We start from the raw sequence: 25611 nt of genomic DNA on the forward strand, positions 1-25611 counted from the left end.
GTTTCAATAAATTGTTTAATTTGAGGAAATCTCAATTGCATTCTTTTTATTTAAATGTTCTTCTCCTTAGTTGAGTATTGCATGAACTTCACATTCCCATAAATATATCAAAAATAAAAAATTCAAACCTAATAGTATGTGCTGCAACAGGGCAGGTTATGTTTTTATCTTGGGGCAAAAAATAACACATGCTGATGTTTGAAACTCAGAATGTGTGGATGTAAAGAGCAATTAAATTATCTGAAAAAAATAAATGTGTGTGCTTACAAGTAGGCATTAAACAATGAACAAAGTCCTTGTAGAATACAGAATAAATAACATTATTTACACAAAGTAACATTATGTTATATAATAATATTATATATAAACGTGTATTTAAGAAAGGATTCTGGGCCAAAGCCTGCCTCTGTCTGCTCCAGAATCAACACCAGTTCAACCAGAGCTGTGGCGTTCATCATGAGCTGGAGGTTGTGGACCATGGACGTGGTGAATCTCCGCATTTTAATAGTAAAAGTTGGTCCTTCATCCCGCCGAATAGCCTGAACCCATTTTTGTCTAGCTTCACCTTTTACAAGGAAGGAGTGGAAGGATAGATAATGTTGCCTTTGGGCATTATACAATAACAGCCTGGTGTCATGTGTAAGTGCGCATCGTACTCAGATTGTATATGCGCATATATGCACATGCGTTCACTCCTGGAAAATGAATTTTTGCTAAAAAATAATTCTGTTTTGTTTATTTTTGTTTTAAAAGTGAATGGACACGTGTTTTATTTGTTTATTGAATTAGGTTAGGTTTAAGGTTATAATCTCAGTACGGAGGTAAACTCAGTACGTGACACAGGTACGTTTCAAGAACTCATGCTCGGGTCTTGTGCCATCTTTGTTATTTCCCCGTTGCCCTGTCCAAGTAGGGTTCCACTGCGATCGCGTACAAAATACGGAGGTTGTGAGAAAGGTCTATTGAAATGTACTTTCATCAATACACAATCTTGGTAAAAGCTATACATCAAACCTTAGTTCAGGCTTCATTCTTATTTTGCAGTATCCTATTTTGTTAGAAACATATGCCCGAGCATTGCTGACATCTGACACCATTGCCCTGCCTCTTATCCTTGCATGTGTTCCTCAGCACCCCTTGTAATTAGGGGCCTCAGAGATAGAAAAGAGAGAAGTGCGTCTATAACATGCACTTTCTCTAGATTATACAGGTCTTCACTGACACTACTTAAGGGAGAACTCTCTCTTACCTCCCAACTCCCATACAACCTGTCATTCACACTTAGCTCAGTTCATTGACATGCAACAGAGTTCTTCTCTCCAAAAAAGAGCATTTGCAACAATGTATTTCATTCTAGCTGGTAGACATTGTAGAGGCCGTAGAGCCCTTGTAAAAGTTATTACAATGTGTAAAATTATTCTTTAGAAATATTATCCGTACAAATCTAAATGCTTTAGATTTTTATTTTTTGATTCTTTAGATCATTGCGCTTGGATCAACTGCTTGTATATGTCACTTAACTCTTATATTGTCTTCCAATAGCAGTACAGGTAGTGCTTTAAAGTGTTATAAAGTACAATATGTATTTTACATTTTGATGCATGCTCTAATTTAGAAATTAAAAAAGTGAAATTGTATTAGTTTCTTTTTATATATTTAAAATATTTCAAAGTAGATGAAGTGCCCCAAGCTAAAACCTTTCTCTCAAAAATATTTATGTTTTCCTTCTATCTACTGAAGTGATTCTAAATATGTTAATGTGGAATGTGGGGAACTTTTTTGTAATTGCAGGTGTTTTGGATTGTGGCTAAAGCAGTAGAATGTTAAATGATGTCTTAAGCAGTTATATCATTGCATTTAAAAATGTAAAAGTTTGAGGCACTGGGCAATGTAAAACTACCATAGGTTTGGATCTTCCACCTTGAGTTCCTCATCGGGTTTGGTTGGATGGATTAGTAGTTTTGGATTTAGATTTTGTTCTCTATATTTTTCCTAGCTGTTTTCTTTTACTGTAAATTCCTGACTATTTTGGGATTTGATGACCTCTTTAGTAGTCCAAAGCGCCTCACATTGTTAGTCACAGTCCAGATTTTTAGTTTTTCTACTGGGTTGTACTCTTTGCCAAATGCCTCAGGTGTGTTTTCACTCATTATGCACCAAACTAAACCAACACAAGCTCAGATTCTTTCTTATTTAACAGACTATTGGTGTTACACTTGTTTACTGGTTTTGTGCCAACAAATGCATTGTCTACTGGGTTGTTCATTGGGTCCAATGGCCAAATATTTAACTAGAACCAATCAAGGGAATAAAGGCATTGGAGAAGAAAGGGATGTTTGGAACACTTCAGAAAGCCTAAAGGTGCTTGTTTACATATTGTTCTCCAAGAATATCACTCTCCTAACATTAACACCCTCCATTGACATTAAGGCTAATTAGTATCAAAGGTTGATCTGGGTGTTAAAGAGCGGACTGGCCAAATATGATAGCTGACTAGCTGTTAGTTTTGAGCTTTTTCCTTTCAACCTTCTTAATTTGTATTTTGTCTGGATGATTATGAATAACATTTATAATCAATTTGGGCTGGAGTTGGTAAAATCAGTGGCAGGTAAACTGAGCAGTAATACATTATTAATTTACTGCAAACACAGTGTATTACATTTGTGTTGTGAGAAACGGGCCCCGGAGGTGACAAACTGTCTCTGTAAGGTTAAAAGCCTTCATCGGAAGCAAGAAGAGATTCTGTTTCTTGGCCAAGGACACTTCAACACATGTACAGATGTAGGCAGGAATAATCTTTTGGAGGAAGAATGGAGGAATACATGCTGAGCCACTTGAACTACAATCGGTCTGATTAAACTTTAATATCTGAGCTGCAGGTATTTTTTGAAAACCGTACCTGGTTTGGATTAAACATCGATACGTATCAGTTCCTTTGAGAATTGACATCACGTTTGTAATTACGTGGATTGGGGTGAGTGTGGGTCTGCATGACAGAGTGGTATCTGGCCTCTGAACAGCAGCTTGTGTTCAATGTCTTACTGATGCGAAGTGATGTGTGCTAATTCTACATCTGCGCTGCCCAAACAGAGCCCAAAAGTTCAGCCAAGTTCCAAAAAAAACCCACTTCCTCACAACTTATCTTCCCGTGCCCTTACTCTATGCTGACATCAGATTACAATTTTCCTCCAAACTTTGTATGTTATAGACAAACCTGCGTGTGCAAGATTAGAAGAGAGAGAGTAGCATTGAGGTTTGGCTCGTACGCCCGTGTTTAGAAGATGTGTGGCCCTAAAATTGGCTCTTGTCATGTGGGTTCAGGTTTTGACGACTTGATTGTATTCTTACAATATAAATACCTCAACAAACATTCTGTGGTCAAAATGTGTTATCAGCTTGCCTCGTATTTACATTCCTCCTTCTCCTCCTTCACAGTTTTCTTTTCCTTTGCCACTTATGCAACTGATTTGCCAATGTCCACACTTCAGCCATTGAAATACATTGTAATATTTGTTGTTTATTGATTAATTTACAAATATTTGACACCAAAATTAAATTCACCGAGTCACCAAAATACTTTGCCACAATTTACTGTAAAAAAAAACATTCTCACACATTCTACACTGAAATAATTGCCTTTCGCTGAACTTGTGCTACATTGTGGCATCTTACATTTATCACAGGCAATGAAACAAATCCAAAGATGAAATATTGAACCCATTTGTTTGTTTCTAAGTAGCTTTAAGCGCAACTGTTTATGCATATTCACCCAACCACTGCAGAGCATACCAGCCTTTATGAATGTGTTTTTCACAGCTGTTCTGCATAACAACACCACGCTATCACGCACAAGTAAGAGTCTTGTGAAGGGAATCTATTCATAATTCAAAGAGGCAACACGACACAAGCTCTGGCAGTGTCAGATATAACAAATTGAGGAGGAAAATAGTTGAATTTGTATCTGCTTACAGAGGTTGACTACATTATACATACTGCAGAGGCCGCTGAGTGTGGGGTAATAGGATATATGATAGATAGCCGAGCCACATCGGCTCCCATTCTTTTCAGTTATTCATTTGTTTATCCGCCTATTTATTCATTCTTTCGCCCCGGAAGACACTCACAAAGCCAAAATTTGCCTAAAGTACAACTTAATGAAAGAAAAAGCAAAGATATAGCAAATATGAACTGATACTGATAGCATATACTTAATCACTCAGTCACTCATTAGAGTTTATGAAACTTGATTGACTTTTTACGTCATTATACTAAAAAACATGAATAAATGTATACATATATTTTTCAATTAATAAATGAATCAGTTTCGCAATTCAAGTTATCCTTGCTGTGTTCGTGGGGGAAACTTTTTTTTTAGACGCTTAAAGGTTTTCTAAATGCAAAACTGTAATATTTAATAGAAACCTAAATAAGTGGTAATTCTACCAAGTTAATTTTGTTTTCTTTTTTTTTTAAATAATATGTTAAGGTTTAATTTATGCGTCTTAGGAAGACTGACCATTGGCAGTTGAAACATGTCAGGTAATCTAAGTACATTTCTCAGTAAATATCTACGTACATTTCTAAGTAAATTTCAATGTAAATTTCCTGAAAAAAGTTGTCTGAATAAATTCAATAAGTGGATTTGGATGTTGTGGTTTTAATTAATATATATATTAATATATATATATATATTTACTGGTCATCCTTTTAAAAAAATTAATAGGATTGAAAACAACCTGACTTTTCTTACTTCAAAACACACACACACACACACACACACACTTATACTTTATATAATCAGATTGTAGTAGCGGTAAGTAGACATGAGAGAGAATCTACAGGGACTGCTGTGACATAGAGCTAGCAGCCACCACATGTAATCGTCATCTAACGCCCTTTCATGTTTAACCCTGTCACTACTCCCCTATCAAGGGTGTCGTTCACGGACCTGCGTTTGCCCTGGGGTAGGTCAGCTCCCCTGGGCCAGCCTGTCTCACAGTTTACCACCCCCTCCCCTCCCCTCCTCTCCCCTCCCATCTCTATCCACTACCCTTGTGAATCTGTATGCTTTATCCAAGTGAATAGGATTTTAAAAAGCTGATTTTATATGTTTTATTTTAAATATATGAAATGTATTGGTCCACGATGGAAGCCTATTTTACACAGTTCTGCTCGTCCTTGGTGTGTTTGTACCAATATAATTTCATACACATGCCGATTTTTCTGCAAGTGTCTTTAACACATCACTAAAGCATTTACCGCTAGTTCCATGGTGGCTGCCAACAGCACTCTAAACCAGTATGAGCATATCTAACCCCCTCCTCCAAAACATTTTTTCCATCATTCTCATCCCAGCAGTCCATGGCAACATCATAGCAGGCAGCTTACAACAAAGCAAAATGGGGAAAAGGGAGAGAGCAGGGTGGAAAAGGGGGTTGGGGAGGGGGTTCAGGCCGTAGATCAGGCCAAGGAGGATGGCGGCGCGACCAGGAGGTGACAGGGGAATAACATCCCTTTCTCCTCAATCGACAGGGACCATAACTCCTGCCTCTCCAGGGACAGATTGAGAAAGGCAATAGCCCAAGGGTTTGTAAAGCGCGGATGCTTAGGAGAATTGAAAGTTAAAAGAAAAACTCAGTTTTCCAAGCCACTGCCACTGATTGAGCCAACAGCACCACTTCATTTTTGTAATTTTAAAATAGCAAAAAAGAAAAAAGTAACACAAGTAATTTACCTTTAGAAGTGATTCTGAACTGTAAATAGGAAAAAGGAAATTATTGTGTGTATTGTCATTCAGATGAAAAACAGTTTATCTTTTGCTGAAAGGGATTCAATTTACCTTGATAAGCGTTCACAAGTTGACATCATTGTGACTAATTATGTCATGAAGTAAAATTCATGTCAGGAACTTTCTCATTGAAAGTTGACAGAATAAGTGAGGGATTTTTATTTTTTTGTAGATGGGGTTCCAAGCCTTTATATGATTAGAAAATAACTTGTTTCTTAAAATTAAATAATTACAATTCCCAAAGTCAATTACAAAATTGTTACTCATGTTTTGTGCTTTCTTTTATTTACAGATACAAATGTACAGCCTTTATAGGGTTTTATTTTAAAAGTTAAACAACCCTGTTACCTTAAACTACCATACATCTCTCAGTGATATCAATCTTTTTGTTTCTTCTTTATATTTAATTTTTTTAATTTTTATGAATGAAGACATTTTTTTCTGCATGATAATTAATATTTTGGTCTCCGTAAATGTTTTCCTACTCCCCCCCTTAGTCACAGTCATAATATCATGTTTGGGAGCGGGTGGGTTTGTCTGACGTCCACCATCTGTGGACGTGAGCCGCTTTTATAGTCTGATCAATTTTACAGCAGCTTATTGAATAGCTTTTTAATGGCCTTTTTATTTTCAGCTGTAACTAGCAGAGCGCCTGCCGCTTCAGGGCTGATGCGATGACTTGAGAGAGAAATAGGGGTGGGTGGGGGAGTAAGGCTGGATGGAAACACTATAAATTTTAATACATTGTCTTTGGAAAATTACACATGTTTAATCATTGATTTTCATTGGCTAATCACAATAACATTATCTCAGCAGGCAAGAATGGGCTCATAAAATTAAAGGGTGGAATTAGTTATGACACTTTGATGTCTAAATTCGATCAAATGAACTATTCGACTCGTCAATATTCTTTATCTGGGATGCAGTTTATTGATCAGTAACTATTGTAACATTGTCCAGCTGAAAAGTAAATCTTTTTCAGGGTCAAACTTTTAGGCAGTGATATTTTGAATGTACACAAAACACATATACATAACAAAAAAAACATCTAAAACTATCACACTCATTATTTTGTGGTCACTCTTCCTCTGTGATTTGACCAAAATATGTATTTTTGCCATTTCTTTTCTATTTAATCAATGTATCGCTAATATATTTTATGACAAATTGTCTTCGATAATCAAATATTTTTTCTATAGTCCCACTGACCTTGTAAAACTTAACTTTACCAAACAATAAAAACTGAAATGTTGTTTGGTCTTTCTGACGTTTCTGAACCACAACTGCGGAGTACAGTTGAGCTCACTTTATTCACCGTCACGTTTACTGTGATTTCACCTCAGCAACTTCAGTGCAAGAAAGGTGAAATTTAAATGTGTGTGCTCCAGGATTTATTGACTGCATATAAAAAAATATCAGGATCATTAAGTCCAACTCTACCGCCATCAAGCTGATGAAAGCTGGCAAACACACTGACTTTATAGTGTGTGTGTGCATGTGTGTGTGTGGTAGAGATGCGACAAGGTAGATTGACTTCTAATATAAATGGCTGAGGTATCTACCGACATCCGTATAGCTGTGCCCTTTGTGTCCTGTCTGGCAACCACAGTCTTTTGTTGTGTGTGTGTGTGCGTGTGTTTCTGGTTATGTGTAGATGTTGTTGTCTTTTTATTTATGTCGTATATGTTTTTGTATAAAAGTTATGTATGTTTACCTCAGTCATCATGCAGGAAATGAGTAAGAATGAGTAAGTTTCAGTAAAGGTGGATGGACTCACACAATCACATACACATGCAAGCACACAACATATAAAACCCACACAGGGGCAGGTTGGCCCTCCTCTGCACCAGCACCTGCTCCGCTGAAGGTGAAAGAAGTGCTCACTTGAGCTCATTGAAAAGTAGATGTGACAGTAAATTTTTCAGGCCCTTGTGAGATGGGAGATCTTGTTATAGCAGTCAGGATGGGGGTCAGGGCAGCGGCTGCTTGATGATTGAGGAAAAGAGAAGTAAATTCATTCTGCTTCGGGCACTTTGTCAAGTGCCAGTAGCTTACCGTTGAGAGCCACTCACCCATCACCGTGTTACGGCCCCAGAGGTCACATCCACCGCCATAAATCTGCCTCGCCTCCTCGCCTGCTAAAACTATTGCCTTACCCCGACTGAACATGAGTGTGGAGAGAGGCTGCTGCGGTTTGTAGTCACTCAAATGAAAAGACAGAGGGCAGAATATAGATTGTCCTTTTTGATGCCGCTGATGTTCACAAAGCAGGTACTTTTCATCCTGGGACTCATTACACAAGTTGGTATTAGGACAGTTGGTCGGCTTGTGAAGAAAGTTTATGGTAAAATGTGAAATATGTAGAGGTATTTTTACAAGTTTGATTTTAATATTCATTTTTTTGTCCATATTCTTATATTGTTTTCACAGGACCGTAGGTGTAATTTCAATTTTCTGTATTTTGCTAGACAAATGTTAGACCATTTAACTTAGATTATAAGTAATCTGTAATTTTCAATTTTCAATTGACAAATACAATAATAAGAACTAGGCAAGACCTGTATTCACAAGGCGAATACGTATTTGGCAATTGAAAATTGAAAAAATTGGCAAAAATGACAACCTGTATCTGGATTTGTTGACAAGTTTGTTCTTTTAATTAAATTGAAAGTAATAATGCAGGAAAAACAGAAGACTGACCTTGACCTTAAATATGACCTTTGGTGAAGGTCAAGGTCACACATTGAAAGGAAATGTTGGTCAATGGTACCAGTCTGAGCACTGTATCTCAATTTGTGACCAAGTTATTGGGAAAAAGTTTTTTTTTTTTTTTTGGTGACTTCATGAACTTTGACAACTACCGGACTTTTTACTGGTAGGTCGTACAGCTTCGGTCCAATTAAATAAAATACTCCACTTAAGATGAGCTTTTCATGAATGTAAGCATCAAACTTATACGATAAACATTCATAAAGATGTGGAAAATTTAGTTTTTTGACACTTGACCCGACCTTGACCTTGACATTTTGGCTCCAAAAAAGGTCGACTGCACATCCTTGACATTGCCCCTATGAGATGACATAACATTAGTGCTGCAATAATAGCCTAGGAGGAGTTCCACGACAAAGTAAGTTGCGGAAAAAAAAAAAAAAACTCCTACAAGAACAATGTGTTTGACAATTTTCAATTGCCATATACTATAATAAAAAGTAATTTATTGCTCATATACAGTGGGACAAAGTATTTGGCAGCCACCAACTGTGCAAGTTGTCCCACATAAAAAGATGAGGAAGGTCTGTAATTGTATTTATTTATTTATTGGTTTATTTAACAGGGACAGTGTACATTAGTATCCATACAGAAAATGTATCAGATTTAGCCGCAAAGCTATTTTTCATCTGTAGTCCCTGGTTAGAATGTTCAAATGTCACTTTAAAAGAATACAAATGAAAGGAAATATACAATAAAATATACATTGAAAAATGTAGCTACATAATAACATCTCACACTTTCATTTACATATTATCAGAAAAATAAAAAAATAAACAGTAATTTTCATCATAGGTACACTTCAACTGTGAGAGACAGAATGTAAAAAAAACCCCCAGGAAATCACATTGTATGATTTTTTTTTTTTTAAAGAATTTATTTTAAATTATTCTGTAAAACAAGTATTTGGCACCTACAAGCAAGAATTTTGGATCTCACAGACGTGTTACTGCTTCTTTAAGCAGCTCTTCTATCTTCCACTCGTTACCTGTATTAATGGCACCTGTTTGAACTCGTCATCAGTTTAAAAGACACCTGTCCACACCTTCAAACAGTCAGACTCCAACCTCCACCACTGTCAGGACCAGAGAGCTGTCTAAGGGACAACATTGTACACCTGCAGAGGACTGGGATGAGCCAATCTACAATAGACAAGCAGCTTGGTGAGCAGAGATCAGCTGTTGTAGCTATTATTAGAAAATGGAATAAATACAAGATCACTGACAATTTAAATACAAACAATGGTGTAAATGTCTTAATTCTCTAAAATTAAACAGAATCAAGTTCACAAAATTAAAGGTATTGCTATTTTTTTTTAAGCGACAAAATGTAGGCAAAGGTGTATAATATAATATAGCTTTTAAAAGATGTGCAGTGCTGACTGAAGTGAAATAATGTAATGCAGTAAAAGCCCTATCACCATTTTACTTATCTGTATGCAATGTGATTTTTAAGGACTTCAACAGAGAACCCCTTTATGCATTTGTTTACATGCTAAATTAGCTGTTGAGCTACTTTTTGTTCACATTTGTGTAATTATCTGTGATAACTGTTTATCTTCATCAGAATTTCATTAGTGCTGAAGACTACTGTGGCTTAATTATGGCCACATACAAGTAAATAAATATTATTCTTTTTTTAATTATGGTGATTATGTTAATGTTTTGCCCTTAAGCTATTTTTAAGTTGAGTAAACTAAAGTTACAAAAAAGGCAAGAGAATGAGTGTTTGATGTGCTAAATGAGTGTGGTAGTGTGTGTGTACTCAAACTAATAAGATTGCATAATTATCCCATGTCTGAGGTTATGTGGCCATATGCATCAGCTTCCCATGATGTGCATGTATGTACTCGTGTGTGTGTGTGTGTGTGTGTCCAATGCGCCTTTCAAGTTTGTAGTATGTGACCGCCAACCTGCTTTTAATATGGCTGCATATTAGGTGGTATTATCCTACCTGTGTCTGGCTTCTTTCAGCATTTGACTGGAAGTTTGAAAGGCCAAAGGCATGCTGGGAAGAAAGGAGTGAACACTTCCTGAATAAGGCTTCCAACCACCTTCAGGCTTCCCTCAGAGGGAATGTTCTACATTTGGGTTAAAACATGTCAATTATGATTATGATAGAATAGTATGTGTGGGATACGAGGTGTATTTATGACATGTAATTTAGCTTAAAATGGTCTGCTATTTATATGAAAATAATCTAAAACTTTAATTTATTAGCAGTGGATGCCAAAGTCAAAATTTTATTTTTTTATTTAACATGTGGCCAGATTCAGTTTTGCTCTTTCGACCATTTGTACGACTTTCTTGTTTGTGGGGTTGAAATCATGATTAAACTTCTGCACCACTAATGCAGGGTTTTTAAACCTTGGGGTTGGGAACTCACATGGGGTTGCCTGAAATATCTAGTAATAAGTTTTAAAAAAAAAAAAAAAAAAAAAAAAAAACTGCTTAAAATTATGTGTTTAATTTTTTTGAATTCTTTTTTCAAATTAACACATCACACACAAATATCAAACAACTGTTTTATATACTTAAACTTTCTCAAATAAAATTATCTGAGGTAGTGCATTGTCTTTTGTCACTTTATGCACTAATCCAAGCTATTCTGTATTTGTAAAACATTTTAATCATGACCAAATACTAGAAAGAAAAGTCTCAAGGGACTCAGTCAAAAGGACTAATTGCAAGTTATCATGAATGCTTGATTGGCCCAACCAGTTATTAGGTTTAGGGGGCAAACACTTTTTCACACAGGGCCGTGTAGCTTTTGATTTTTTTTTTTTTTTTTTCTTCCTCATTAATAAAACCCTTCATTTAAAAACTGCATTTTGTGTCTACTTGTTATCTTGACTAATGTTTAAATTTTGTTTCATCTGCAACATTTTAGTTGTGGAAAACATGCGAAAAAGTAAGAACCGGAGGGGGTAGAAACTTTTTTTACACCACTATATATTCATTGTTTGTGCCAGACTTCACACCATTTCTTAACAGGTGCAGTAATATATCTTCCATACCAAATGATCAGTAAAGTGTTATAATCTCCGGGTGGAATCAGAAGCTCTGATAAGTTCACTCATGGAGGTTGAGGACCAGTATAATCACACAAAGCAAAACAAGTGAATGCACATGAAATGTATTATACAATATTAGTACAGCAATGAGTGAGGTGTACATTATTTGGTAATGATCATGAAACTATTACATACATGCACAAGTGAATCAAATTACAGTTCATCATAATTTGTAGTTCATTGTCCCCCAAAAGTTAATGGGATCTGAATACTCCTCATCTCGTGTGGGCTGTGTATCTCCCATAACATAGTCCAGTTTGTGTGTGTGACTGGGGCATGGGCTGTAAAGTCTCCTACCGCACTGGTGGAGTAGATCAGAAGCAAATAACTTCTCAAATCCAGGTTCTAGATAGCTCATCATCGAATATTAGATTTAAAGTGAGTCGTTTATGCACGTCACCCGCTTTGATCCAGTTCAGTTCAACACTACAGTCATCTGCTGCAGCTTGTTTTTAGGTTTCCCCAATGCTTTCCCGTCGAGCTGATCCGCCATATTTAAATCACATGACAGCAATCTACAAAATCTTGCGTTATGGCACCAAAATACAGCAAGATTTCAACAGTTGACGCTGATGTCTATCAGGGTTACATTGGCTTGTCTATCAAATGAGGCAAAATATTATTTGTTCAGGAATTCTAGGAGCCTGTCTTGTACTAAATGCCAATGTGTCTGTGGTCCTGACTTGGCTTCCGTATAGTATAAGAGTATAATGACTGACTGGATCTACCAGCCATACTGTATGTAGGGCACAACAAGTATTTTCCTGATAACAAATAAACACACATTAAATAGACTTAATATTTCATCCACTCCCTTTAAGAACAGCTTTGACACATCTGAATGATATACTCCTGACCTTTCGCCTTTGGACTAGTCGTCTGCCCTCTTCCATGTAGATGAGACAGAGATGGACGGAGATATCTTGCAATGTAGTGAGTGTTCATGGTGATGGGGGACATAGAGTAACTGATAATCAAATGAGTTTTGCCTCTAGTGGATGTTGTCCGTCCCACCTTCAGATCACCAACCAGGGTGAATAATCCAGGTCGGCGAGCAGAGATGGTGTCAATGGGTCCATGATGTCCTCCATCTTATATGCTATTATGTCACCATAGATGCTAATATGAATAGACTAGCTGCAGCAAGTTTCTTTACCCTCTGATGCTTAAAAGAAAGTTAAAAATGACTGGTAGGAGTTTGTATCTGGTACAGTAGTATTGGTTAAATTTATCAGAACAAATTTAAATGTTACCTCTGACAAACTCCAGGTCAGTCCTCATGACGGGACATCGGCGCCGTTTGATGGAAGCCACTTTAGGTCTGCTGTCACGCACATCTCTTGTGGCATTTTCCTCCTTGGAATCACTAGAATATGATTACTCTCCTTGCATTTATTATGACTCTCTGGCTTGCTTGTATTTTCTTTTTTCTTTTTTTTCTAAAACACTGTCACCGAGACAACAATGTTTGTTCATTCACACCAGAGAACGTGGTCGCCACATTAGCTGAAAATTCCTACTCGTCATTGTTTTGAAGGAATATAATTGTTTAGGAACCGACTTTCAATCTGTTTTTTTTAATTGGATATGCATATCTCTTCTTTATTGTTAATACATTAAAAAAACCTATTGATGTCGTCAACATATAGGACAGGTACCTGTATTTAAATGAAATTGTTTTGCATCATATGAATGGTTTGAAGGATTGTACTTTGGTGTCTTGTGTAAAATATTGTGTGTAACATCATCGATTAAACATCTACAATATATTTACACTATTTAAATTATTTACATTCTTCTAAAAATTTTTTTACATTGTATTTTCACATAAATTTACTAGATACAGTATATTATGGGTGTGCAATTATTAAAATATAAATCACTTAAAGGTCTTGTGGAGGATGTTTTGGCTTCAAATTCCAGGTGGATCATTAAGACTATTGGTCGTCCTAAATGTCAATCATTCTGGTGATATGTTTATGTAAGGCCATCGTACGTGCTCGTCCCCAGATCGTTTTTGCTTTACTGCACATGCACACTTCACTTACCGGTGTTGAGTCCAACATAGTGGAAAAAGTGTAAATCTTCTTTTATAAAATAAGCTTGTATGAGCAATGCCGACACCAACTTGTAAACAGAGCTGGTTTTTATTGTGCACTACAACTTTAATAGGCGTTCCCTCTTGGCAGCAGGTAAGAGTGTTGTGCATGTGAATTTTTTCAAAAAGTGGAGAAGGTGTTTCCTTTCTAAACTTCGGGAAACTCCTCCTCTATGCCTTTAACTCTCACAGAGAGACCTTACGAGTGGAGTATCAGCTTTTATAACAATGTTTGATCATTCTTTTCAGTGTTACTCTCAGTTTGGTACTTAGTGAAATTGATTGTTATAGTATTATTAGGTCTCATCTCCACTTCTTTCAGCTGTAATTGGCTTCAATTCATAATCCTCCATCGCTGGGCTATCCTTTGTAATTATGTCTGTTTTTTTTCTGTCTGTAATTGGCTGAGATCAGTGCATCATATAGGTCACACAGTGGGAAAACAAACCCATAGATGTCGACTGAGCTTTTTCTGTTTTAATATGAATAATTTCATTTATTTTGATCGTAAGCAAATTTATTAATTGTCAGACCACACAATGTACACCAACCATATGCATGTGTAATGCAGTTTCTTTATCTTCAGGTCCACCGTGCAGCTCCGGTCTTTTAAAGAACTGTGAAATGCCAACAATTTTGGTCTCCAAAGTCCCTCATCAAGACACAGAGGTAACAATGCACACACACACACACCTCAGTGGTGGGATGTGTTTTACAAAGGTACCATGTATAATCTCATGAAGCAAAATAAAACTAAATATCTTATTTAATGTAATTACTCTTTTGACATTTTTACCTTAATTTTTCAGAAATATCTTGTTTGTACCCTTTTTTTTTATTTGTACTGTTTTTTTTTTTTTATCTTTGTTTAATAGTAAATTGTTTGATAACACTAATAATGAAATATAATGTATTCTTGTAAAATTCCAATGTTGTGGCTTTACAATTATTTTTGCTTTAAAGCTATATTCCAGTTTGCTGTGAACCTGTTGATTTGATTTAACAGGTTTTCATATGTAAAGTATAAAAAATAGTGCATTTATATCAAACTAAAACTATTTCAGGAATAAGGTTGGTGTTTCTCATTTTATTTTCTTATTCACTCCATCCCCATCACTTTACAGGACTGTTTCTCGTGGACATTTAAATCAAAGCCTCCTGACAGATCAGGTTCTCTTTATAGTCTGATCCCCCTGGTGGCCAGTACTAAGTACTGTCTCACAGCCTTGGTGTTGTCTGACCAATTCTCTTTTGTTTTATCCTATGGCCTGTAAAAAAAACAGTCAAAAGTAAATAAGTTATAGCAGCATAACTAGTTTAAAATGATAAGAAAAATTGCCAGATGTAAGAACAGTCAATATATATCATATTTAAGACCTGACATTTATCAGAACATCTTTATTCAGATCCCGGCTGTGTCTTTTGCACGTGAATGATGGCCAACATGCAACTGTTCCACTTCCAAACTGATGGAAGCTGATTTTCTCTCTGCCCAACTTTGTTTATCCTCTCAGCAGTTGGGTGGTCTGTCTCTCCCTCTCTCCCCACCTTTCACTTTACTGCTCTCTCACTCATTGTCAACTTCACAGTAGGTTTTTTTTTTTTTTTAAGAGCTGTGGGACTTGAGGCATGCTCCGAAACTCTATACCTGTGTATACACAATCAAGTTCACACCAAAGGTTATTGGATGGTAGTGTGGCCTTGTCCCGTTATAAATGCTAAATCCAGAAAAGGAGGGTGTCAGCTACGTAAGTGTGGCTGGTTTAGTTGGTCAAGGTTAAGCAAGCGATCAGTGACGTAGATGTGGGCATTGTTGGTTTGATCTTTATGTTTCTGTGCAGGAGAGTCACTGCTTTTTAATTTTTTTATAACACCTGATGTTATATTGTTCTATTTGTGATCTATTAATAAACCTTTTTTTCAGCATGTTAAATACGATAGCTTTGACAATGTCAGGAAAACTCAAAGTAAATTAATTGGATGTGACTTTTGCATTTCCATCATTTATGCTTTCATGCTGAAAACAAGTATTGTCTGCATTTTCAAAACAAGTTAAGTTTTATTTATACATCTTAAACGACAAAGAATTGGATGGGTGATTAATTTGTCAATTTATAAAATTATTAAGCTTGAAAAAACTATATTTTTATTTATTCACTCCCCACCCGTAAGAACAGCTCTGTTCAAGGAGTTCTTGGTGTGAGAACATAATTAGTGACCATGTAAGTATTTATTTATTTCTAATTATTGGTTTATTTAACAGGGACCCTGTACATTAATATCAATACAGAAAATGTACCAAATTTGGCCAGAAAGCTATTTTTCATCTGTAGTACCTGGACAGAATTGTCACCTGAAAGTAACACAAATTACAAGAATTATACAAAAAAATATACAGTGAAAAATGCAACTACATAATAACATAATCACACTTCCATGTACATATAAAAAAACATTATTTGATGAGAGACAATCAGATGTTAAAACAGTCATAAACCAATTAATGTCCTTGGATCTGGTTGCTGATAGTAATAACAGCTGTTTAAAAAGTTTTATTTTGAAAGTCATACAGTAAAAAACTGTTTAAAGAGAGATACTTTCGGAAATGCTAAACATACTTCACCTGGACCTATAGTACAGTTTTTCTTTTTAAGATGGCAGTCATTGATCAAGATTGAATCAAACCCAATTTATTTCAACAACCCAGTCAGCACTGCAGTCTTGTGGTCACCAGTTTAAATGGAATACCTGCATAGTTTTAAACATTATTAAATGAGTCCCAATTTGAGATGAATTTGTTCCTAGTGTTATAAAACAGGAAAACATGATTCCTGGTTATGCCCGGCTGACATCACCCCACGTGACCTTTTTAGTCTGTTGAGTGTTTCAGTGTTCAGCATCCTTTCACTGAAGCTCCCTCTGCGTACCATTCACATGCGATGGAGAGTCCCATGACAGGCCAGCTGGAACCCACACATCCAAAACACATGACCACCACACTGACCATTCAGCCTGTCCGCCGTTCACTCAAGCTGTTTCACACTCCTGTGTGCTTGTTAGAGTGCATCTGCAGGTGTGTATATTTTCTCTGCTTTAGCTTTTGTGGAAATCCAATCATTTCTGTTTTTTTCCTGTCATCTTAAGGACACAAAAAACACTGATTTAGAACTATGGTTTCAACATTGTCAAATTAACATTATGTTCAAAATGAGCTATTTTTGTTATATTTTTTTGAAAGTGCAGCAAAAGGAATATTTTGGTATCCTTTTAAGCTCTTTGATTATTATTATTACTCCCGAACATTTGAGGGTTGTGTTTTTCATATCATAGTAAAACTGTCATGATCAACTATATAGTTGTTAAATGTTGATTGGAGGATGGACTCAAACCATGCAAACCAAAAATAATAAATCTGCCACATGGGGCCTGTACTACAAAGCTGGATCCCCAGCGGCTCTTTCACTCCGGTGTTAGCCTGCTGCACTTTCCCTGCCACAATTCTGGGGCGTTGACCTCAGCACACCTCACTGTCTTCCTAGTCCCACTGCCCTCGGCGTCTACGGGCTCGTGCACACAGTGTGTAGCCCGGCTCCAGCTCCTGCTACTACAGTATCTAAGCTTTGGACAAAAGTGAAAGCTGTGTCTCGAAAGAAACCAACGCTGTCCTCGACATCTCAGATGGTCCAGCACACGTTGGCCTGCATCCCTGCTAGCTACCGTGTGGTAGTGCTAGCTAAGCCACTTGCTCTCCTGACTGCGTCACGTGGTGATGGGAGACTAAAGCTCTTCTCACCGAGGGAGCGATGTCTGTATGGCGGTCTAGACTCCCGGCTTATGCCAGCACTGCGCCGCATTCAATGCACGGAGCCTCCACAGGAGGCTGGCACGCCAGATTGTCCTGTCCGAGCAGCACTCCTTCCCTCCTTACGATTTCCTTGTAGAGGCCAGTGAGGTAGAGGCTCCAGTGATGGACACTAAGGCTGCTCACGTTTCCAGCTGGGGTTCCATGCTCAACCTGGCGACCCCCTCCCCGCTTCACGAGGATGTCCTCGTGATTGACTGTGAGGCGATGGAGAGCCTCGGACTACTTCGCATGCCACCGGTGGATCCCCTCGTTGCGGCTCACCTGCTCCCTCGACTGCCCGCTCTGTCCCCTCAGAGGCCCGTGTTGCCGTCCAGAGCGGACTGTCTCCAGTCATACCTGTCCAGTAGGACATATGCGGCTGCTGCTCTAAGTCAGGGCGCTGAATGTCCCCTCTCTCTCCTCACTCATCAGGCCAAACTCTGTTAGGATTTTGCCCTGTCTCAGAACCCGCGACAAAGGAAACATCCACGGTTGCCGATGTGTGCCTCCGCACCCAGCGCTGCTCTGTGCAGGCCATGGGGGAGGTGATGGGTAACATGGTTGTCCAGGAGCAGGCCCGTTGGCTCGACCTGGCCAACCTGTTTGACGTGGAAAAGTGTCATCCTGGATGCCCCCGTTGATCCACTAGAGATTTTTGGCTCCGCTTTGTGTTCGATGGAGAAAAAAGAGTTAATGAAGCTTTCTGACTCTCCAGGAGACCCCCTCTTACGTCTATACCGGTGCGACGAAGAGCTTTCCCTCATGCTGCTCCCCAGGGTCTGCGGTTTAAAGCAACATGACCTTCCGTTCCTGGCCGGCTCTGCCACAGTCTCATTGAGGCCTGCCCAGCTGTTGCCTCCCCCCCGCAGGTCCACGGGCATGCACCCACACACATGTTCAAAACAGTGTTCATCGCTCATGCCCCTAGACCAGGGGCACATTATTCACACTCGCAGGGATGCTCCGGCGCCCTCCTGGTCGGGATTGGGGGTTTTCCCGTCGTCATCCTGTCTCCTTGAGCGAGCAGTGTGTGCTCGCGGAGGGGCCATCTGGTGACGTAAGGCCCGCTGCATCGAGGGGGCACCACCGTTGTATGGTTGGGCCGCCTCGTGCTGCACGGGCCAGAAAGTACCTTGAGTAGAACCCCTCCCGCTCAGTCTCGGGAGGGGTTCTACTCCAGGTACTTTCTGATCCCCAAACGAGGGGGTTCGGGATCCGTCCCATGCTGGACCTACGGCCCCTGAACAAGTGCCTCAGGAAATGCACCTTCAGGATGGTCACTCATTCCTCCCTACTGCGTCTGGTGCGACAGGGTGATTTGTTCACGTCTGTCGACCTCAAAAAAGCACATTTCCACGTTCCAATATATCCCCCTCACAAAAAGTACCTACGTTTGCTTTCCGGGTGGTACTACATTCTCCCGTTTGGTCTCTCTTTGAGCTGAGGGTGTTTGTGCGCTGCTTGGATGCTGCGATTGCTCCACTGAGGAGGCGGAGCATTCCATGTCCCCTACACAGGAAATAATTTTCCTGGGTCTGTCCCTGCGCTCAGTGCCGTTCCCCGCGCGTCTTTCACTGGAGCGTGTGAAGATGTTCGGGACGTGTCGGGTTGTTTCAGACGGGCAAATCTGTTCAGTACAGATTGTATCTTCTTTTACTTGGGTTGATGGACGATCATGAACGCCGCTTTACGGGGAATGGATGCTGCACCCAGAAGTGATGCGGCAGCTGTGGACCCGTTACGGATGGGCTGAGGTGGACCTGTTTGCAGGGGAAGAAAACTCGCAGTGCGCACTGTTCTTCTCCCTGCATAGCATGGAGGCTCCCCTTGGCGTAGACGCACTAGCGCACATTTGGCCACGCGTGCTTCTTTACGCATTCCCTCCACCCTGTCCAGGGTGAGGGAATGTGGTCACACACTGATCCACTGTGGCCGGCCATGCATTAGTTAGGAGAGATTTACCAGCTGCTGTGTACATGTCCCTGACAGCTCCAGCTGCGCAGGGACCTGCTGTCACAGGGGAGGGGCACAGTTTTCCACCCTCATCCAGACCGTCTGGTGCTGTGGGCTTGGCCCCTGAGTGGCTCAATCTGTCAGCTGTGGGATTATCACAGTGTGATTTTCACCATACAGAGTGCTTGAGACCCCTCCACTAGGTCTCTTTATTACTCTGGGTGGCTTTTTGAGGGGTGGTGCCTCTGAAGGAACCACATCCCTTTTCAGTGCCCGGCGGGAGTGAATTTGTCATTTCTGCAGTACCTGATTGACAAAAACAAAGCATTTTCCACTGTAAAAGTGTATTTTGCGCGATCGCCACCTGTCACGTTGGCTTTGGGGATAAGTCAGTCAGCACCTAATGATTGCCGGTTTATGAAGGGAGCACATAGGTTCGTCCCCGTGTCCAGACTACTGTTGCCACCGTGGGATCTGGTGGTTGTTTTTTTGGAGGGACTTAAACGTCCTCCTTTTGAACCACTGGAGGAGGTGGGACTGAATTTTGCCTCTCTGCCGCTCTGGTTTTGGTCAAGAGGTTCAGTGACATCCATGCGCTCTTGGTTCATTCGTCGTATGCTCAGCTTTTCCCAGGTGATCCAAGGATCATCTTGAGACCCAACGCGGCCTTTGTGCCAAAGGTTGTGGGCTTGTGTTCACACACAAGTTGCATTCTGAACGCATCTTATCCAAACCCCGTGTAAACAAAGAGCAAGCCATGGAAACAAACTAGTGCGGGCATTTAGGAATTGAAAAAAATAATCAAAATGCAAACATCTTCGTAACGGTTCTGGAACCGGACATTAGGAACCGGTTCCTATTTGGAACCGGTTTTCGGTGCCCAACCCTAGTCTTGCCACATCCTGGGCTTTGTTCAGGGGAGTGTCTGTAAAGGACATCTGTGCAGCGGCGAGTTGAACCTTGCCCCTCACGTTTGTCTGCTTTTACATGCTGGACGTTTCCGCCCTGTGCATGGCACGGGCAGTTTTACTGTCCTGATATGATCAGAGTTCTGCCCTGGAGGCTGGTACTGCTCGATAAGCATGTCTGCACTACGGGAGTTTCCATATCCCATAATGAGACTTTATGTATATAACCCCGGTTTTCTGAGTAATATGAATGAGATGTCTCACCAGACTACCCTCCTTGCTCAAACGAGGAGAAGAGGTGCTTATTTTGAATGGTGCATGTCTGTTCATGTCCCCCTTTTATAGGAGGTGAGTCACCCCCTAGCGGATGGATGCGCTTCACCAGCCAGTCAAGATTGGCAGATTGAAATAAATGCTTCTTAGAAATGCAGACAGAGGTTGCATCCCATAGTGAGACATATTACTCATAGAACCGGGGTTATATACATAACCTATAATGAAAGGACTGCACCTTCAGCAACAGGTGCCTCGTTCCTTGACTGTGAAGCGATGGAGAGCCTGGCTCTGCTCAGCATGCCTCCGGTGGAGCCACTCGTTGCAACGCACCTGCTTCCGCAGCTGTCAGCAGTGTCCTCTCGGAGACCAAGCCTGCCCTCCAAGTCTGACAGTCTCCAGTCAGCCCTGACTGAAAAGGCTTACAAGGCGGTGGATCTTAAAACCAGAGCACTTAATGTCCTCTCACGGCGTAACAACCTGAGCTGTGCAAGGATTTTGGGTCGACTCAGGAAGTGGGAGGAGATGTTGGTTATCACCGACTTTTGTCTCCGCGTGCAACGTTGCCTGGTCCAGGCCACAGGGAGAACAGTAGGAGCTATGGTGCTGCAGAAATGAGCGCGGTGTCTCGACCTTGCAAACTGTCCGACAGGTAGAAGGGCAACGTCCTGGACATTCTCGTAGTCCTGGAGAGGATTTTTGGATTTCTGTCTGTTTGGGACGTTTTTGCTCCGGTGAGTTGGTCCTCGCCTCCCACATTTGTCTGGTTTTCTTTGCTGGACGTCTCTGCTCCGTGTGTGGCACCTGTTGTTTTGCTGTTCTCAACAAAGCAGTGCTTTTCCCTATGGGCTGATGTACGCTTGACAAGCTTGTCTTCAATACGTGAGCTATTACATCCCATAGTGAGACATCGATCGAAATATTATGAAAGAACTTAAGGTTATTTACATAACCCCGGCTCTCTGAAAAATATAAGTGAAATGTCTCACCAGGTAACCATTCTTGCTTGGGCAAGTCAGAAGAGGTGGTTATTTTTAATGACATAGTGCCGTCCACCTGTGCTACTTATGGTAGGTGGGACTATCTGTGGCGGATGGATATGTTTCACCAGCCAATCAGGTTTGGCGTAATAAGATTGTTGTTTCTGAGTGCTGCAGCAGTGCGTATATCCCATAGTGAGACATCTCACTCATTTTAATCAGAGAACTGGGGTTATGTGAATAACCTAAATATTTGTGCAGTTTTAATCAAATTCAGTTGTTGCTGAATAGGATGATTTTCTCATTCCTGATTTTTACTTGGTAATAAATGTGTTTAATGATCCGCACACTGCAAAGAAAAGAACCTCACATATAAGCACACGCACTTTTTCTGAGTATCAGGCTTGCCCGGGGGAAGGGGCACCAGTCATGTCCCATTAATCCAAAGAAACCTTTGGTGATTGATCAATTAGCCCTACTTAAAGCAGGGGCTAAGGCTGATCAATAGCACTGATCACCAGCAAAAGGTTTCTCATTAAGACCTGCTGCTCTGCATGAGTAGATTAGCATATACTAAACACACTTTAAGGCAAGACAGGTACAAACAAATTATAGTCATTTTCCTATATTTCATTTATATTGAAAAATAATTGTTAATTTATCTTCATTTCTGACATTTATAATCCCTAAAACATGTTTGATATTATAAACTAAATTCCTCATTTGCACTAACAATTTTAAAAGTTGTCATTTGATATCTTACTCATGCTGCTCCCTCTTAAACAGCTTTTATGGTTCCACAGAGACATTGTTTGGCTGTATTTCCTTTGGAGCTCATTCTTTGTCAGTCTATTTGTCACCTGAACAACAGCGGATGTCGCTGGGCTAAAGTGATATGACTGATATGCAACCCTATCAAACCCAGGGGATCATTCCTTGCCCAAAATACAAAAATACTCTTTAGTGACCACTGACAGTTGTCTTTCTCACCGTTTCCTTACCTTCAGTGGAGCTGGGGGGCTATTGTTTGACTCAAACAATCCTCATTGAAATAAAAGACAGGCTTTGGTCAGTGTGGGCTAATGCGAGCTGATGACATGGATCCAATCATTAATGTGCCATCACTGCACCTCACATCCTCGACAGACTCTGGCAGCCTGGGCTTCCTTTCTCTAACTGTAAGAGCGTGTGCGTGCAATGCGTTTTTATGGCTGAGACTTAGTAAAAGTCAATGTGTTTGTGCATGTACAGTACGTGAGGTGGTCAGTGTGAAATCTCTGAGAGGAGAAGAAACCAGACTAGCGCTGTAAGATGCTGGGGGCCCTGTCTGAGAAATTGGTCTATTTTTCCTCACTTCAGATCCCCGCTTTGGATAAAAAGGCATTAATTAAGGCTCTTCTCAGAGTACTTTTCTGTTTATAATGTAACTAATGCAAAAACACTTAGTGAGTGACAGAGGTGTAAAGAGTGCTGATATATCCTATTCAAGTAGGAGTACTGTTACTTGATTGAAATTGTACTCAACTACAAGTAAGTCATACATAAAATATTTAAGTACAAGTAAAAAATAGCTCAATTAAATAGTCAATGTAAAAGTTACTAGTACTACTTTCACCCCCCCATGTTTATTTTTGGTATTAAATCTTGCTATGGTTCCCCTACACACAGTAAACATCTCATGTATAAACTTAAAAAGGAAGAGACCAAATCTTGCACAATTTAATTTATTTTCCACAAACATATCTGTGTAAAATAACATAATCAACATATATAAAAGGAAAAACCCAAAAAATCCACATGAACCAGCATAAGTGACAGTGGGAAGAAACTCCCTTTTAACAGGAATAAATCTCCAGCAGAACCAGGTTCAGAGGTGGCAGCCATCTGCCTTGACTGGTTGGGGTTAGTGGACAGAAGGACCAACAGAACAGGATAGAGAGACGGAACATCAGAGTGTCCCAGATTAGTTGAGCCGTGAACCACAGATCAGTAACTGCCATCATCAGCTTCACGACACCTGAAACAGAAAAAAGAGAAGGGCGAGGAGAAGGCACTGACTGCAAAAAAACATGATGCACTATTAGCAGGTCTGCCTGCATTGTTTTGGGCTCTGTTCCTAGTGGTTAGATTAACATCTAGCAGCGTCTCTATGGTCTGAACTCTAAAACTAAGAAAAGAACCTCCATTCAGTGCTGTTTTTGCACTGTGCATTACGTTTAATCTGATTGGTCGGCTATAATGTGATGCTTTTAATTGTCTGGTCATTTAATTTTTTGTAGTTTCACAATGTCCGTTGATCATTTTAAAGAAAAAAATAATTTACTCAGTAACGGTTGGGTGTAGAAATGTAATGAATTACTTTACTTCTTTTAAAATGTACTAAGTACAAGAAAAATTGCAGATTTGAAGTACCCATGAAATTAACTCAATTACAGTAACGTGAGCACTTGTAATCCATTACTTTCACCTCTGGTGAGTGATAACCAAATTCAGATTTAACTAGAAAAGCACTCGGAGAGCGCAGACCTCCGCCAAGCCGTTCAAGCTCAGCCAACATGTCATGGTAACATGGTAAACTCAGGATTACCATGACTACCTGTCAACATTGAGCTCATCAACAAGAAGTTCCACAGTGTGGATTGGAAAATGAATAGGATATACTGTATATATATATTTTTTTTTTTTTCTTTTGGTTGCCAGAACATAATTGCCTGTATCTTGTCCCATTTATCAATTTTCCTGAAAATGTCATCCAAATTTCTTTTGAAGTTATCTTGTTAACAGATAAAGGAGGGTAAAACATAACCTTACAGCTCTGCGCACAGCGGCGCTTGACAAAGGTAATGATAAAACTGTTAATTGAATATCATGTCACCATTACTTTTTAATGTCCGTCAATTTACAAGGTTGCCTTGATAAGTTTATTAAAATCTTGCATGTGTTTGTGTGTATGCGGCTGTGCGTGTGTCAGTGGGAAGGAAGGGAGTTGGTCATGGAGATAGAGCTTGGGCAGGAAGAGATCACCCTGGTGTTACCATGGTGAGTGTAATGACCTCTGACCTCCAGGCTCACGTGTAGGGATACACAGGTTTTTACTTAAATGCCTACACTGATACATAGTGTCTTCAAATGCATTTAGATGGAGGGCTTTTCATATTAGGTTTTATATTTTTTGTAAGCACTTTTGTAATGCTAACACAAAATCCAAAAAAGACCATATTTCTGTGAGTGGTGAATAAATGGATGGATGAATGAATGGGGAGTGGGACAGATGACAGTGTATCCATCCCCCAACAGGGAGAGGAAGTCCCTATCAGAACACAACAGGAAAGAGAGAGAGCAAAAACAAGTCTATGACATTTTGGACATAAAATCTCTTCCTGCAGGACTTTAGTCGCCCCTAACCTATCTGCACAGTTTAATCACCCATTCCATTGACAGAGATTTATCAATGCGTGCATGTTCCTGTTTGCTATTACATCCATGACTGAAGTTCTTACCCAACTGAAAAGCACAGATGACTCATTGAAAGTACTTCTATTTTTGATTCCTTGTAAATACACAACACATACACTTCAAACATAAGGATGTGTTGCCTCATCTCCGATAAGTCCATGCAGTCCACCTCTGGGATTTATTGCCACGACTTGCAAATGTGATGAATATCATGCAATACAAGTACCATATAAATCCCAGCACCCTGACAGATCACAGGTCCAGATACTGGATGTGGTTCCTTGATCTTCATCCAAGAGTAAAAACAAAGAGAGGAAGGTTTCTGTGTGCCTGGTACAGGAAAAGGACCAAAGACAATCAGCACAGTTCTTTTTCAAAGCTCAAACGCTAACCTCACACTTTCTGGCATGTCATCTTTTTAGGCTTGAAATGATTCTGAGCGGCACCTTGCAAACATGAGATATATCAT

General features: G+C 39.7%; 1 protein-coding gene across 3 annotated transcripts in view; it reads left to right on the forward strand.

Moving 5' to 3' along the window:
- LOC114461632 (adhesion G-protein coupled receptor D2) overlaps window positions 1-25611 on the forward strand; it is a 96735-nt gene that overhangs the window by 63221 nt on the left and 7903 nt on the right. For all 3 annotated transcript variants that reach the window (XM_028443868.1, XM_028443865.1, XM_028443867.1), the window contains exon 24: window positions 14315-14397. In XM_028443868.1, coding sequence (XP_028299669.1) covers window positions 14315-14397 — 83 coding nt within the window. The remainder of the gene's footprint in view (window positions 1-14314; window positions 14398-25611) is intronic.

The sequence above is a fragment of the Gouania willdenowi genome, chromosome 4 (genome assembly GCF_900634775.1).
Source record: "Gouania willdenowi chromosome 4, fGouWil2.1, whole genome shotgun sequence".
Classification (NCBI taxonomy): Eukaryota; Metazoa; Chordata; class Actinopteri; order Blenniiformes; family Gobiesocidae; genus Gouania; species Gouania willdenowi.